At 38.1% G+C, this 16,511-nt stretch overlaps 1 protein-coding gene and 1 long non-coding RNA gene across 4 annotated transcripts in view; both read right to left on the bottom strand.

Annotated features, from left to right (window-relative positions):
• LOC141374964 (uncharacterized) overlaps window positions 1–16,511 on the bottom strand; it is a 124,118-nt gene that overhangs the window by 51,938 nt on the left and 55,669 nt on the right. The gene's annotated exons all lie outside the window — the stretch shown is intronic.
• Window positions 1–16,511, bottom strand: part of abcb11a (ATP-binding cassette, sub-family B (MDR/TAP), member 11a) — a 65,287-nt gene that overhangs the window by 28,161 nt on the left and 20,615 nt on the right. For both annotated transcript variants that reach the window (XM_073913209.1, XM_009304974.5), the window contains 6 exons: window positions 11,412–11,586; window positions 7,951–8,064; window positions 7,713–7,823; window positions 4,120–4,245; window positions 3,348–3,551; window positions 2,688–2,858 (listed from right to left, as the gene is read on the bottom strand). In XM_073913209.1, coding sequence (XP_073769310.1) covers window positions 2,688–2,858; window positions 3,348–3,551; window positions 4,120–4,245; window positions 7,713–7,823; window positions 7,951–8,064; window positions 11,412–11,586 — 901 coding nt within the window. The remainder of the gene's footprint in view (window positions 1–2,687; window positions 2,859–3,347; window positions 3,552–4,119; window positions 4,246–7,712; window positions 7,824–7,950; window positions 8,065–11,411; window positions 11,587–16,511) is intronic.

Raw genomic sequence — 16,511 nt, 5'->3', positions numbered from 1 at the left:
TGCCTTTAATATGGAACTAAACACTGCTAGACAGACTTTCTTTTCAAGCCTTATAAACAGCAACTTAAATAATGCTCGCACACTCTTTGCAACGATAGAGAGACTCACAAACCCCCCCAGTCGGATTCCAAGTGAGCTCCTCTCTGAAAGCAAATGTAATGAGTTTGCTCATTTCTTCACTGATAAGATCAATAATATCAGAAAGGCAATCAGCTCATCCAATCAGTCAAGTTGTGTCGATATCAAACAAGCTCAACCACAACTTAAGAAATCAGAAATTATGTCTGATTTCATGGCAATTAACGGCAAAATCTTAGAAGAAATTGTGCAAGTTATGAAAACATCAACCTGCAGTCTTGACACGCTCCCCACATCATTCTTCAAAACGGTGTTTACCTGTTTAGAAATGGATCTTCTAAAAGTGGTAAATGCTTCACTTCTATCAGGGATTTTTCCAACCTCACTTAAAACTGCAGTTGTTAAACCCCTCTTGAAGAAGAGCAATCTGGATAACACCCTATTGAGCAATTACAGGCCAATCTCAAATCTCCCTTTCACTGGCAAAATCATTGAAAAAGTTGTTTTTAACCAGGTTAACAAGTTCTTAAACTTCAGGGGGTGTTTAGACAATTTTCAATCTGGTTTCAGAGCACATCACAGTACAGAGAGCGCTCTTATAAAGATAATCAATGATATACGCCTAAATACAGATTCAGGTAAAATAACAGTGCTGGTATTGTTGGATCTCAGTGCTGCATTTGACACTGTCGATCACAGCATACTTCTGGATAGGCTGGAAAACTGGGTTGGGCTGTCTGGCACGGTCCTCAAATGGTTTAGATCTTACCTTGAAGGGAGAGGTTACCATGTCAGTATAGGTGACCATAGGTCGAGGTGGACACCCATGACGTGTGGAGTCCCACAAGGCTCGATTCTGGCACCTCTCCTGTTCAACCTTTACATGCTCCCTCTAAGCCAAATAATGAGAAAGAACCAAATCTCCTACCACAGCTATGCTGATGACACTCAGATCTACCTAGCCTTAGTGCCTAATGACTACAGCCCCATTGACACCCTCTGCCAATGCATTGATGAAATGAGCAATTGGATGTGCCAAAACTTTCTTCAGTTAAACAAAGAGAAAACTGAAGTCATTGCGTTTGGGAACAGAGATGAGGTTCTCAAGGTAAATGCGTACCTTGGCTCTAAAGGTCAAACGACAAAAAATAAGGTCAAGAATCTTGGTGTGACTCTTGAGTCAGATCTGAGTTTTAACAGTCATGTCAAAGCAGTCAGTAAATCAGCATACTATCATCTCAAAAACATAGCAAGAATCAGATGCTTTGTTTCTAGTGAAGACTTAGAGAAACTTGTTCATGCTTTTATCAGCAGCAGGGTGGATTACTGTAATGGACTCCTCACTGGTCTTCCTAAAAAGACAGTCAGACACTTGCAGCTCATCCAGAATGCTGCAGCCAGAATTCTAACCAGAACCAGAAAATCAGAGCACATCACACCTGTCCTCAGGTCTTTACACTGGCTGCCAGTTACATTCAGAATAGATTTTAAAGTATTATTACTGGTCTATAAATCACTAAATGGCCTAGGACCTAAATACATCACAGATATGCTCACTGAATACAAACCTAACAGATCACTCAGATCATTAGGATCATATAAACTAGAAGTTGCAAGAGTTCAGTCAAAGCAGGGTGAATCGGCTTTTAGCCACTATGCCCCTTGCTGCTGGAATCAGCTTCCAGAAATGATCAGATGTGCTCCAACATTAGGCACATTCAAATCAAGACTGAAAACACATCTGTTTAGCTGTGCCTTTACTGAATGAGCACTGTGCTGCGTCCGACAGATTGCACTATCATGTTTTTCTCTTCTTCTTCATTCTTTTATATCACATTTTACCTGTTTTTATGTTTTGTTTTGTTTTTACGCATTTTTATTATTTGTTTTTATTTTTATTTTACTTGTTTCTTTTATTCTTGTTTATGTAAAGCACTTTGAATTGCCATTGTGTATGAAATGTGCTATATAAATAAACTTGCCTTGCCTTGCCTTGCCTTACATCACTGGCGCCAACAAAAAAAAAAATTATAAATAAAAGAAATAAATGATAAAATAAAATAAAATAAAATAAAATAAAATAAAATAAAATAAAATAAAATAAAATAAAATAAAATAAAATAAAATAAAATAAAATAAAATAAAATAAAATAAAATAAATGTAGATTTTTTTTGTGTCTAGCTTTGTTTGTTCATGTTAAAATAAAAAATATCAGATTCTTCTTCTTCTTCTCAAATGAGAAAAACGTCTCTCATTTGTAATTACGTTTGACGATTTGAGCCACGTGATTCACATTTCATGCTTCTAAGCTTCCATTAAGGGTGCATACTGCATTTCGATGAATTCACTGTGCATTGTGGGACTTTTCAGGGTGCAGGCGTTTCAGTGCACTGGAAAATTTGTGTAATTGAGACAACACTTAAAATGGCTCACGCCCTGATCAGTGCACTGACTAATAAACAAGTGCTTATTGAGATCCCATTTGTCACTTATGGAAAACCAATAATTGGATTAATTAGAATGCATATAATATAGTCAGCAGGATAAAAGAATGACTGTGCCAAAGTTATATTTTAGCATCAGCTGGTGAGGATATCATTAGTCTCACCTTGTCCAAGGCCTCCTGTACGACAGCCTCACTCTCATTATCCAGCGCTGATGTGGCCATGTCTAACAGGAGGATTCTGGGATTCCTGACCAGCGCTCGAGCAATGGCGATCCTCTGTTTCTGTCCTCCGCTCATTTGCCCTCCACCTTCACCAACCAATGTGTCAAATGTCTGCAAAGCACCACGCTTTAATTAGTTTGATCTCCAGAATTAATATGCAAAAATTGCAGAGCTAACATAAAAAAGGTATTTTTTATTAAAAACGTTGAACATGAAACAATTAAGCTGAAAAAAATCTGAAACATTGTGTCGATTTATCTAATTTTAAATAAGTAGTTTGAAAGAGCAGCAAAAATAATTTGAGTGTATTTTGTTACGCATTACACCCAACATTGACTGAGATACGGTTATACAGGGGTGTTCAAACTCAGTCCTGGAGGGCCGGTGTCCTGCATAGTTTAGCTCCAACTTGCTTCAACACACCTGCCAGGAATTTTCTAGCATATCTAGTAAGGGCTTAAGCTGGTTCAGGTGTGTTTGTTTAGGGTTGGAGCTAAACTTGGACACACCGGCCCTCCAGGACCGAGTTTGGACACCCCTGGGTTATGATGTGGTTGTGGTAGTGCATGCACTGATCTTCCACTAGGGTAATCGTCTCACCTGAGGAAGACTCATGATGAAGTTATAGGCATTGGCCTGTTTGGCAGCCTCTATGATCTCCTGCATTGTGACTCCAGCTCTGCCATATCGGATGTTTTCAGCGATCGTGGTGGCGAACAGAACCGGCTCCTGCTCCACGACGCCAATAAGAGAACGCAACCACTGGATGTTCAGGCTTCTGATGTCATGACCATCCAGGGAAACCTGAAAATGACCAAAACAACTGCTGATAGAGAACTAGATATTCAACACCAGACCAGACATTCAATTTAGGATTTAAATGCAAAAACAATATATATTCAGAGTGGCTTTTGCTAATAAATACAATGTGCATAATTACATACACACTGCTCAAACATAAATCATTTCATTTATTAATTTTTCTCAGCTTAGTCCTTTCATTTATTAAGGGTCGCCACAGCGGAATGAACCGCCAACTATTCCGACATACGGCTATGCAGCGGATACACTTCCAGCTGCAACCCAGTACTGGGAAACACCAATACACACTCATAGACTACGGTCAATTTAGTTTACCCAATTCACCTACAGCGCATGTGTTCGGACTATGGAGGAAACCGGAGCACCCGGAGGAAACCCACGCCAACAAGGGGGAGAAGATGCAAACTCTACACAGAAATGCCAACTGGCCCAGCCAGGACTCAAAGCAGTGACCTTCTTGCTATGAGGTGAGGTGGTAAAGACTAAGCCACAGTGCCACCCAGAAGGCATATTAATAATATCAAAATATTACTGGATCAAATGACAGTACCATTCCTTCACTTGGGTCGTAGAACCTTTGGATGAGTTGTATTGTTGTGGTTTTTCCTGATCCGCTGGGTCCAACAAACGCTGTCGTCTCGCCAGCTTTGACCACAATGTTCAAATCATCTAATATCTGAACACAAGAAATACTCAGGTAATACTAGACATAATCTAAAGGGATAATTTACACAAAAATGAACATTTATTCACTCCTTTCTCACTCTTTTGAGTTTCTTTCTTCTGTTGAACACATTACGAAGCAGTGTTGGGTAAGTTACTTTAAAAAAAACAACACTGATTCCAAATTACTGACAACTGCAAAATTGTAATCTTATCACATTACTAATGACTTCATGTAAAAAGTTATCAGATTACTAATTACATTTCTTTGAGGTTACTTTTAAAACATATAAAACCTATGAAAAATACAAAACAAATTAAAGCTGCAAGCAGCGATAAACGGAACCTCGCACCCGGGCTCAACGCCGGCCGGTGGCCTCAGGATGACAGAGAACAGCGAACAATATTAATTTAAGGCGAAATATATAAAAACCTGATAAAATCACAGATTTATGCCAAACTTCCTTCTGTCAGCAGGTGGCGCTATGACTGTGACTCAATATTGGCATGTAGATGTCTTTAAGAGAGGAATCTTGTCGAACCTGAATTTTTAGGCCGGTCTTCCGCAGATTTTCCACAGAATTCCGCAGATTTTAGCCCATCATTAATTCTGTTTATTTACTTGAGAAAATGTGTGTAAATCTATATTTATTCAGTTTTTAAATGTATTACAGTAATATTATTGACTAATATGAAAATGTTCATCTGATTTATGTACAATGCAGTTTGTACAGTAGTTTGTACATATTATATGAAAAACTTGCTTTGTTTACCAAATAAAGTGAATCTTATTAGATTTGCAATTTAAACATTAAATAGAGGTTAAAAAGGTAATACTTTTTATTTCACATATTAAGGTTTAGGTTATGATACTCCCAAAATAATTCCGCAGAAATCCGCAGATTTTCACCAAAATTCTCAGCAGAAATAGCAAAAAACTGTCCGCAGATTCAGTCTGGCCCTGGTCATAAGCCAAACTTTCTTCTGTCAGCAGGTGGCGCTATGGTTGTAACTCAGTATTGGCATGTAGATGTCTTCAGGAGAGGAATTTTGTTGAACAAGAATTTTTAGGCAGGTCGACATTGTTACCGAGTTATAAGCCAATCTTCCTTCTGTCAGCAGGAGGCGCTGCGGTTGTAACTCAGATTGGCATGTAGATGTCTTCAGGAGAGAAATTTTATCCACCATGTGAAGTTTCAGGCAGGTCAGACATTGTGTGGTTGAGTTATAAGCCAAACTTCCTTCTGTCAGCAGGTGGCGCTATGACTGACTCATTATTGTTATGTAGATGCCTTTAGGAGAGGAATCTTGTCAACCATGTGAAGTTTCAGGCAGATCGCACATTGTGTGGCTGAGTTATAAGAACTTCCTGTTTCATGGCAAAGCACTGAGGTTTATCATGCCACCACGGACACGCTCCTCGGTGAAAACTCCAGATCTTCACAATATATCATCGCAAGGGCTTTCAGATAACACCACCCAACTTTGGTGCTGACACGATAAAATTTGTGCGATTAGTTTGTTACACCGTAAAACATGTAATTTCCTGTTGCCAGCAGGTGGCGCAATAACTGTATCTGGATATTGCCATGGAAGCGTGTTCAGGTCAGGACTCTTATCAAACGTGTGAATTTTGAGGCAGATCGGACAATGCAGCCTGAGTTATAACAACTTTCTGTTTCATGGCGAATCGGCAAAGTTTGCGAGGCCACCACAGACATGCCCTTCGACGAAAACTCTAGATCTTCGCAATTTAACATTGCCAAGGCCTTTAGATGAAAAAACCCAATTTTGGTGTTGATCGGATAAAATCCCTAGGAGGAGTTCGTTGAAATACAACGCCTGACACTTTTTTGGCACAGCAAGTTAAAAATATCCTGTTAGGTTTGAGATTTCGATCCAAGAGACTTTTTCGTATGTTTTGACATATTTGACATGTGTGCCAATTTTCATGCATGTGCATGAATTATATCTCAGGGGCCAGTCTGTCAAAAGTGCATAGGTGGCACTGTTGAGTCATTTTGCCATGCCCACTTCCGAAACCTATAACGAATGTGCAAAGTTTCGTGACTTTTCGTGCATGTTTAGATCCTCAAAATCGCGATTCATTCTTTAAAAGAATCAGTGGTCCGTCCCTGATAAACTGAAGCTCTTTTTGAGTAATTTAATATTCACTAAAAACATTACAAAGGGTTGATCACAGCAGTTTGACATAATCTAACGACTTAAAGAGCCGGTATTAAAGGTTTTTGAAAATGAGCTTCCATGCAGTGTGCAGTAAATGAAAACATCCAGCTGAGGTTTACATCTGACCAAATAGTCGACTCGGAGTCGAATAAATAAATCCCGTTGGGTTCGGGTCACCAAATATGTAGTACCAGATGTAAGTAAAATGTGAACGCACTTTCCATTCAGACACTAGCGGAGGTGCGAGGGATCAAAGGACTGATCATGACACGAAGATGACGATTACTGACAGATGGAGATTAACGGTGAAAGTTCATTCTCACAACAACACCACAGTATAGCGTAGCACATAGTATATGTGCTGTGTTTGTTCCTGTCATTTTTCTGATTTTGTATACAATAACCTACACTCCAACGTGGGATTCGCCGGCCGTTTGCTGTTAAAGGAAGGAGCAGCAGAGACTATTATGTATGGGACTTTGTCAGACTTTGACAGACTTTGTCAGTAATTATTACAGTTCATTTGGACCAGTTTCTTCTTCCACCGGATCAAAACATGTAAGTGTCATTAAAATTGTTGCCTCGTTTTGTGTAGTTTATATGTGTTTAATCGTGTGTTGTAAGTTTTAATCACTCTACTTGGCTTGTGATCACTTATCTATTATAGATTAGTGCTTGTACTGTACCTCTCAGGCTAAATCTGTATGAGGCTGTTCACATATCGCGTCCAAAATTGTTAAAAACATGACGCGTGCTTCTTCCTTTACCGATTTAAATGCTTTTCTGAATTTGCGATGCTCTGTCTTTTGTCTTTGCTATGGCCACCATCAGCTGGTCCTCACACACGGCGTGGTAAATTTTCTAAATAGTTCAACTTTTGGAACAATTTTTGGATTAATACTGAATGTGTGTCGTTGTTATTACGTGGGATTAGGATTAAGAGTAGTGTAATATGTTGGTGTTTAACTGCATTGCTTTATTGCATTCCTACATCGGGCTCACACATACACGCTGCTACTTCATTGCTGGGGTGTGCATTTCTCTCCGTCTCGCTCTGAACGCAGTCGACCAATCACAACAGATTGGGTCATCAGTCTAATCAGCGCAGATTAGCTTCGCGCTAAGAAGGGTTTGGGAACAAATTAATCACTGAACGATTCATATGGCATGGAGACAGACCCCCCACTCCCTGCTCTTGACTTTCACCCCCAACAACCCCTCACACAAACACCGCACAAAAGATCAGTATTAAATTCATTCATATGCATGCAAAAAAAAAAAAACATAACCCACCTTTACTTCAGGACGGGAGGGATAGTTGAAGTTAACGCTGTGAAATTCAATGTCACCTTTCACTTTATCTAAAGTGTGACCTTCGTCAGAGAAGCAGTCGATTTCTGGTTCCTGTATGAGGACAGGTTGTGACAGTGATTAATTTTTCACTGAAGCTGAAAGAATGAAATTCATTGATTTTGAGAGCGTGTGTGTGTGTGTGTGTGTGTGTGTGTGTGTGCATATGGGTTTTTCTCACTCTGTCAATGGTGTCAAATATACTCTTGGCTGCAGCTCGACCTGAAGCAAAAGCCTCCAGACAAGGAGAAGCCTGACCCAGATTCATGGCCCCGATCAGAACACCAAAGAACACCTGAAGAATTATAAGAAGTCAGAATGATTAGCCCTGCTGTGTTTGTCTTTACCAAATATTTCCCAAATGATGTTTAACAGAGAAAGGAAATTTTCACAGTATTTCCTATAATATTTTTTTTCTTCTGGTGGAAGTCTTATTTTGGATAGAATAAAAGCAGTTTTTATTTTTATATTTTAAGGTCAATATTATAAGCCCCCTTACGCAATTTTTTTTCGATTGTCTACAGAACAAACCATCGTTATACAATGACTTTCCTAATTATTCTAACTTTCCTAATTAACCTAATTAAGCCTTTTAATGTCACTTTAAGTGGAATACTAGCATATTAAAAAATATCTAGTCAAATATTATGTGCTGTCATGGCAAAGATCAAATAAATCAGTTATTAGAAATAAGTTATTAAAATTATTATGTTTAGAAATGTGTAGAAAAAAATCTCCTTTTCGTTAAACAAAATTTGGGGAAAACATTTTTTCAGGGGGCAGAAGTATAAACCAGTCTTAATAATTCAGGAGGGCTAATAATTCAACTGTCAACATAATTTAACCATTCTTTAACCATTTTAATCAGCTGGGCACATTACAGAACAGTCAAAATTCTATGCTCAAATATAAATGCTTATGTGCATTAACAAATAAGATATTTATTAGTGGTGAGCTGTTATCGGAGTTAACGTGCTGCGTTAGCGCACAACTCTTTTTGGGCAATAAAAAAATATCGCTGTTAATCTATTCTCAAAGTTGGGTTGGGAGCTGGGTCCATTCTACGCAAGCTATGATGACTTTCACCTTGATATTTTAGTGAGGATCTATACCTGGCTGAATTGCACTGTAGGTCACGAGATCGAGCCTTCGAATCTGTGTGTATTCCTACTGTGAAATTCCCACTTCAAACGTGACGTGCTAACATGGATGCAGTTCACTAGAGTGAATCTGATTAATGTTAGCTCCACAACTAACTATCAGGCACCTGTAGAGTTTATGCGTTCGAGTAAAACATATACAAATAAAATGGACTGGGTGATTTTTAAAATGAATGACGGTGAATGAAAGTCAAACCGGTGAGCCGCCAGACAAAAAAAGTGCCCTTCTGAATCAAATCTGCAGGATGCTCTTCTGGATGTTTCACTTACTTCAAAGACAATACTGACTATGCGCACATGGACATCAGTAATAGTTATTTTCCTTAAAAGACAATGATATGATTTAGGTGTTTATGCGAAGTGCTTTTCCTGTAATTTTGGGTGACTTTAACTGCAACTTGGCAGTTTCACTTTCACTCATGAACATTTCATTCATGCCGCCATGACAAACTGGAGTATTAGACGCAGATAAGGAGTGAGGACTGGTGAGAGTGTTGTGGAAATTAGTAACGCACGCAAAGTGGAAAGAAAAAACTTTTGCATTTTGTGATGTGTGTATGTGTGTGTGTGTGGTCCTTTACTGACAGTCGCGTGTGTGGATCTTGTCAGAAAATATGGCCAAGTCCTACATGATGGCAATAGTTTGATCGCGGTGTTTACTTCAATAATGCCACTAATATCTGCATCCTCCACATGTCTTAATTCCATTTCTGTTTAGTTCATTTATGACTTTAGTGGGATTAAGGTAATCAAAAATCGCTGTTTGGAGCTTATAGTTCAAAACTCATGTTTAACTGAATAAACATTAAACACAAGTACATCTTATTAAACATCATTTATTTTCATCACCAATTATCATAGCAGAACAGTTTCTCAAGCAGTTTGTGATGCATTCTGAAAACAGGAGATGAGCCCCTGGTCTAATGCGCCACCTGGCTTGAGAAACCTGTTCTCCAAGACTTATTATTTGGGTTGCACACATATTCTGAATGTCTTCGGCAAAATTCAAATGAGCCATTGTAATCTGGATTAACCTATATTAATACCAAGATTACAGTGAGATTAATCTAGATTAAAAAAAAAATCTATGCCCACCTATAATGTTAATTTATTCATTCATTCATTTTCTTTTTGGCTTAATCCCTTTCAAGTAAAATATATACACAAATAAAAAACTATTTTATTCAAATGTAAAATATCTGTAAATAAATAATGTTTTGTTAAAAACTCACTATTTATCTACCCATTAACATCTTTAAATTTGACCTTTTAATTAAAAAATTGTAGTAATTTACTTTTAACCATGGAATTTTCCTTTTTGTTGTTGCCATTGTTGTTTTAAAATATGCACATTTACTGTACTTATATTTATATATGTTCCAGTTTTAATTTAAATTATTTTAGCTCATTTCTTTCTGTTGAAATAGTAAAAAATAGTTAAAAAACAGCAACAAATAAATTAAAATAAACAGTCCATATCAGTAAAAACTAAGCAAATATTCACTTATAAACGGTGCACACTTCTGAGCGGGGAATACACAGCAAAACCCTCTAAGTAAAATTCACTGATAAAAAGCAAAGCTGCTGTTTGTAGAGTTGCCTAATGATCCTGTGCTGAGATTTTGAGAGATTCGATGTATTATATTTCACCTGATTTCATCTAGAGCTGTGACTGATGACAGATGTAGTTTTGTGTTTCTCTGCTGTGTGTCTGCTTATAAACAGCAGGTGTTCATCATCAGTGCTCAATCATTGCTTAAATAATCCTTTCATTGTCTCATTAACTTAACTTAAAATAAAGGTCTCACGCAGTCAAGTGATGCAATTTCGCAGGTCAAAGTTCACTAAGCTTGAACTTTCCAATGCAGCGAACTGCGAAACTCGTCGCACGACCTTGCGTTTCCAGGCTGACGCATTCACGTGCGTATGAATAGAAGTCTATGGGGAGAAAAGTGCAGTGTGACCGCAGCTTTACTCAATACTATCTAAACTGAGTAAACTTTACTCAGAGGATTTACTTGTGTATATGATGTTTGTTAGTTTAATTCAAAGTCCACAATAAATTATATTTTCACTTGTGCTTAAAAATCGAACTACTTCATCCGAAATATTAATATATGATTTAGTTTTTGTTGCTTGTTTATTGACACCCTGCATACATGCATTTAAATAGGATTACAACATGAACACATGAAAAATAAAATGCTTTTTTGTTTGAAAGCAGAGTCTTGGTTCTTTATTTTGATATATAATATGCTCATATATTCCAAGCAGAAAATATTTAAAAATGTAGGAAAAAAATATTAAAAATGTTGGTGGCTGGCAACTATTTTTTTTCTAAACGCCGGCAGGGAAAGAGTAAGGTAACAAACATATTTAATAGTTTTAATTACAAATAATACCCTTAAGGAACAGACCGGAGTTTAAATGTGTGAAGATGTTGTTTTGAACAGAAAAATTAAATTCTGAGAGTCATTTCTACCTGAACGAGTCCTCCAGGTGTGAGCTCCTGGGTCTCGATGACCAGTTTAGAGCCGAACCAGAAGGCGAGAGCGTAACACAGGAATATGATGCACCAGAGATAGCCCTGAAACACCCCGATGATCATGCCCTTCTTTATGCCCCACTCCTGCGCCTGCACCAGATTCCTGTCATACCTGCGGGCATAAACCACACAACAGTTTCTGCCTGTACAGCTTTTGCCAGCCAGCAATTTAGCATCATATGTCAAAAGTTTGACTTTTTATCTCCCAAATTTGACTGATGTCATCATTTTAATGTATACCAAATCAAAATTATGCAATTCTTAGGCTCAAATTAATGAACTAAGACAAAAAAAAATGATGACTTGATCAAAATTAGCACTTTACACATAATTTACACACACACACACACACACACACACACACACACACACACACACATTATATATATATATATATATATATCCCTGCTTAAATAAATACACAACTAAGGAATAGTGCAGGCTGATAAATAATGAAATAAATAAAGTCACTACATGTATAAGTATACCGATACCCCAACACATAATTCAAAGCACAAAATGCCGGAATATCAAGCAAGACCAAAAGTGATGGATCTACTAAACCGTAAGAGGGCGGATTAATCGTTTGCATGCCTGGTTCTCTCTTCATGGCCCTCGGGGCGTGGTCAAAGCATAGCGGCCGGATCGTCTGTCAATCAAACGGCCAACTTGGGCGAGTTGTAAGTGTCCAAGGGCCTTTACGTGTCCCCCAGGCCCGCCTCGCACTCCCACGTCCTAGTACATGGTATTGTTTGCCGTTCTTGACATGAATAGGCTCGTTTGAGGTGCGCCTTGCCTCGACTGCATTGTAAACGAGAGCAGGCGTGCGCAGTAAGAGGAGGGCTCAAAAATTACATTAGAAGTCGGACACCTGCCGAATCTCGCTGTTTAAGCCACCTGGAAACGTCACCAGTGAGTATATAAACTGCTTTTACTCCAGCCAGATTAAAATAAATAGCCCTAGACTTTCTCCACAATAAAAACTATTAGACTGTAGGAAAAACTGTGGAAATGTTCTTGGTCTATTAAACATGACTTTTGACTCCACATACATATACATATACATATGTGTGTGTGTGTGTGTGTTTGTGTGTGTGTCTTGTTTACTACACCCTTTTCACTTCTCATATGAAACCACACAAAGATGAGGCATAATGACAAAACAGTCTGATTATCTTTGTATTTCTGAATATATGTATATATTGGATTGACTTTAATGGAATAATGCTGCATAAATATTACAATACAAAATTCACACAAACATACAAAAAGTGAAAATGACAAAACAGGACTTAAGACTGAGAGAGAAATAGAATACAGCACACACATCCTAATGATTTATTAATAACATTTAGTTATATTGGATAGGTCAAGTTATGTTTTACAAAGATGTGTTTTTTTTTGTTTGTGTGTAAATCTAAATAAATAACCATATGTAATGCTCTTTATGACTTTTTTTTAATTATCAACGAAAATACAAAAAAGGTATTCAACAAATCCAGGTATAAACCTTAGTAAAACAAGATAATAAAGTGTAATGTGTCAGTCTCATCCAATCAGCATTAAGCTGTGTCGTCAGCCAGTCGTTTCCCATCATGCTTTTAGTGAGCGCAGTCTTTTGAGAGCAACTGCGGCCGACTGCTATATCCGAGGTACCCGCCTCGCGATCGCGAGAGATTTTTGACGCACGTCAGCGTGACATCAGAGCGAGGCGAAGGCAAGGCGGACACATTTCTAACCGGCATGCATCTTGCGGTGATCACCGGTGATGGAATCTGCGCAGATTATTGCCAAGTCAAACGAGCCTATTTCCACACAGAAGGCGGAAAAGGCAGGTCTGGCACAGCAATCCTCTTGATTGGTCGTTCGTTGCCGCAATGCATTCTGGGCAGCGCACTTCGCCCTTTAAAACGGCTACAAATGGAATAAAACTAAGATTTAAACAAGCCAAAATGACAGCACGTTTCTCGAGGAGATGGGTGGCGTCTACCTTTGCAGTCTAGGCGATGGTTGTAAATGTGGCCTACCGTCGATGAGAAACAGCGCTCCTACCGTATGTATAAAAGGCAGTCTGCGAAGCTGCTCGGTTACGGACCCCGGGTGCCAGGACGGCTGTTCAAATTGAGCTCTTCCAAAGTGACCCAAAACAAGCGATATCAATTGGCAACAAGATTCGGCCCAAGTTTCGGATCCTATGCAGCCGATGGGGCCCGGGGCCATTTTTTATTTGTTTTTACACTTGTACCTTTTGTCGTCCTTGACCACAAGCTATGGTGGACCACACCTCCTAGCTGAAAAATCCATAAATCCCTGCATAAATTAAAAAATAAATAAATATGCAAATAAATAAATGAATGAGTACATACATCCACAAATCCCTGCTTAAATAAATACACAACTAAGGAATAGTGCAGGCTGATAAATAATGAATTTTTTTAATTATTTCTTTTCAATATTGTCCTATTTCTCCAACATTGGTGCAATGTACTTGACCGTTTATCAGGCCGCACTATTGATTGTTTCTATATTTATTTATGCAGGAATTGAGGGATTCCTCGATCGTTCCCTTGTCAGCCGGCAGAGGTCACTCTATAAAACATGGGTACGGCGACTCAGTGGCTCAATGGTTAGCGCGCTCGCTTCGCAACAAGAAGGACCCGGTTTCAAGACCTGGCTGGAGACCTGCACTGTTGCAGCCTGGCTCGACGTGGGGACCGCATCTCTGGACTATCGCTTTCATTTCGCAATTTTCTTTTGCCTTTTCATAATATCAAATTTACACATGTGTGTTCAGAACGTTGTTGTTAGTAGTTAACGACAGAATTATTTTCACTTTTGACTCAACTAATCCCTTATGAAAACTGAGGGGCCACGAATTATTTTTCCTTTTGCCCTCAAATATGACACGTTTAATGACAAGGATGACAAAATTCATATGTCGAAATGAACATGAAAAAACACATCAACTGCTTGCTAGGTTGCTATCGAAAATCCAGCATGTAATGCACATTTAAAATAAGGAATATTACACACAAATAATTTTAATACAAATCGTTTCATTCCAAAAACTCAAATGACATGCATGCGTACGACACGAATGCACATTGAAAGAACCGGAAAAAAACACTTTCACAATAACGATAACAAACCTTAATATTATATAAATTCTATTAATTATATAAACAAATTTAAGAGCTTTCCTTTAAACCCCTTCAGCACTGCTGCATGTTTTGCTCCTTGTTGCTGTTGTTGTTCTAACATAATTTTGCCTCGTTGAACTCAGGAGAGTGCCCCAGTCACATACATCGGAGTAGATTGATGAATATGGTCTTTTACAGAAAACCCTCCCAATTTTAAGAGGCATATGTCATATGGCTGGGCGATTTGGCAAATAAAAATCTAGATTTTTTTTATAAAGTTTGACCGATTCAAGATTTCGATTTTTTTTCCCAACATGACTGAAGTAACAATATCTTTATAAGTAAATTGAAAAACTATCTGGTTAAGGACCATTGTATTTTAATGGCCATGCCATATATAAATTGTTTCAATTAGGTTTATTTATTTATTTATTTATTTTTTGCTTGTAGCAAGGATGAACACAAAAATCTTTGAACAGAATATATGAATAATAGCAGAATGATAGGCTGTTCCTAGCCTATCAAGAGCCTATCAATAGCCATAAATACGTAAGGCATACTCATTGTGTGTGTGTGTGCGTCTTTTATCACTTAAGCCGCTCTCTTTAAAAAACGAAGTTGCTTTGTCTGTGTGGCAATATTTCGGCTTTTAATCGAATGAAAAGTTAATTTAGTTGAGCCAATATTTTAAAAAATGCTGTGAAGTAACTGTGACGTGCGGCCACACATCGAATCTGAGGCCTGATCTCTCGCTGTCACCCGCAGACAGACGCCACACAAGTCAAGTCGCAAAACTAAGGCTGGTATCTCTGAAAGGAAGAATAGCTGAAGCCGAAATCTGTCAAAATACAGCGCTAAAATTAAAATGCATTCATGTTTTTGAGCCAAAAGTCTATTTGTAAATATCTGTAAACGCAATCAGAGCCAATATGGAGAAAATGTACCGCCTAATAGGGCCTAATTAGCTATAATCATTTAAATAAAATGAAAAAAAAAATCATTGCATTTTTCGTTTGATAGAAAATATACAGAAAAAAAACACAAAAAAACACAAAAAAACCAAAGGATGGCTTGGTTTGTATTAATGTGTTTTAATATTAATAAAAAATATGCTTACTCCATTTATATAGCTACGCCGCCAACAGACAAGCCATTCAAAAATTATTATTTCACTGTGTACAAGGTTATTGTTTATATTTTTCAATAAAAACTAAACGTAGCATGTCTCCCTATCATTTAAAACATGCAATTCATAACACACTGGAGCTGTAGGCCTATAAGCAGTGTGTAAACTTTCAGGGCGGTGTTGGTTAAAGCGCACCACGGTATTAAACTCCAATACCTCCGAGGGAGAATATGTTACCCAGTTTTAAGAATAAAAGGCATTTTAAAATAAGAACAAGTAACAAATAAAAACTGGTCCCGTGGACTTTAGCATCTGTTCTCTTGCCAGTGTGTGCGGCGAGTGTGTAGCGCTCTTTTAGCGCATCTCAACTCCCGGTTTGTGAGAGAGAGAGCGCGCGCGTAAAGAGCTCAAAGCCGGCATATAACCAAAAGCAAGATCATGTCGTTATCAATATTCCGTTAACACTATTTATCGAAATATTTATATGTTTACATGGTGTTTATTGAGATTGTGTGATCTGTATAGGCTGATCTTTACAGAAGCCAGCCTGAGCAGCCGATCAGCGCGGTTCAAACTATAAGATCGGCGCGGTTGTTTAACATGGCAGATTTTCCCGTCCTTCATACGTGTAGAGAGATCGAGTTTATCGACATGATAAGGGAATTTGTCTTGACAATCCAAACAGACGTGACTTAATAAAGCGTGAATTCATGAAGGATTTTACTTGTTGCTAGTCTAAATGTAAATCCCCTCGTCAGGCAGTGCTGGAAT

This window comes from Danio rerio, chromosome 9 (assembly GCF_049306965.1).
Source record: "Danio rerio strain Tuebingen ecotype United States chromosome 9, GRCz12tu, whole genome shotgun sequence".
NCBI classification, from domain to species: Eukaryota; Metazoa; Chordata; class Actinopteri; order Cypriniformes; family Danionidae; genus Danio; species Danio rerio.
This window is presented reverse-complemented; position numbering and strand designations above follow the sequence as displayed.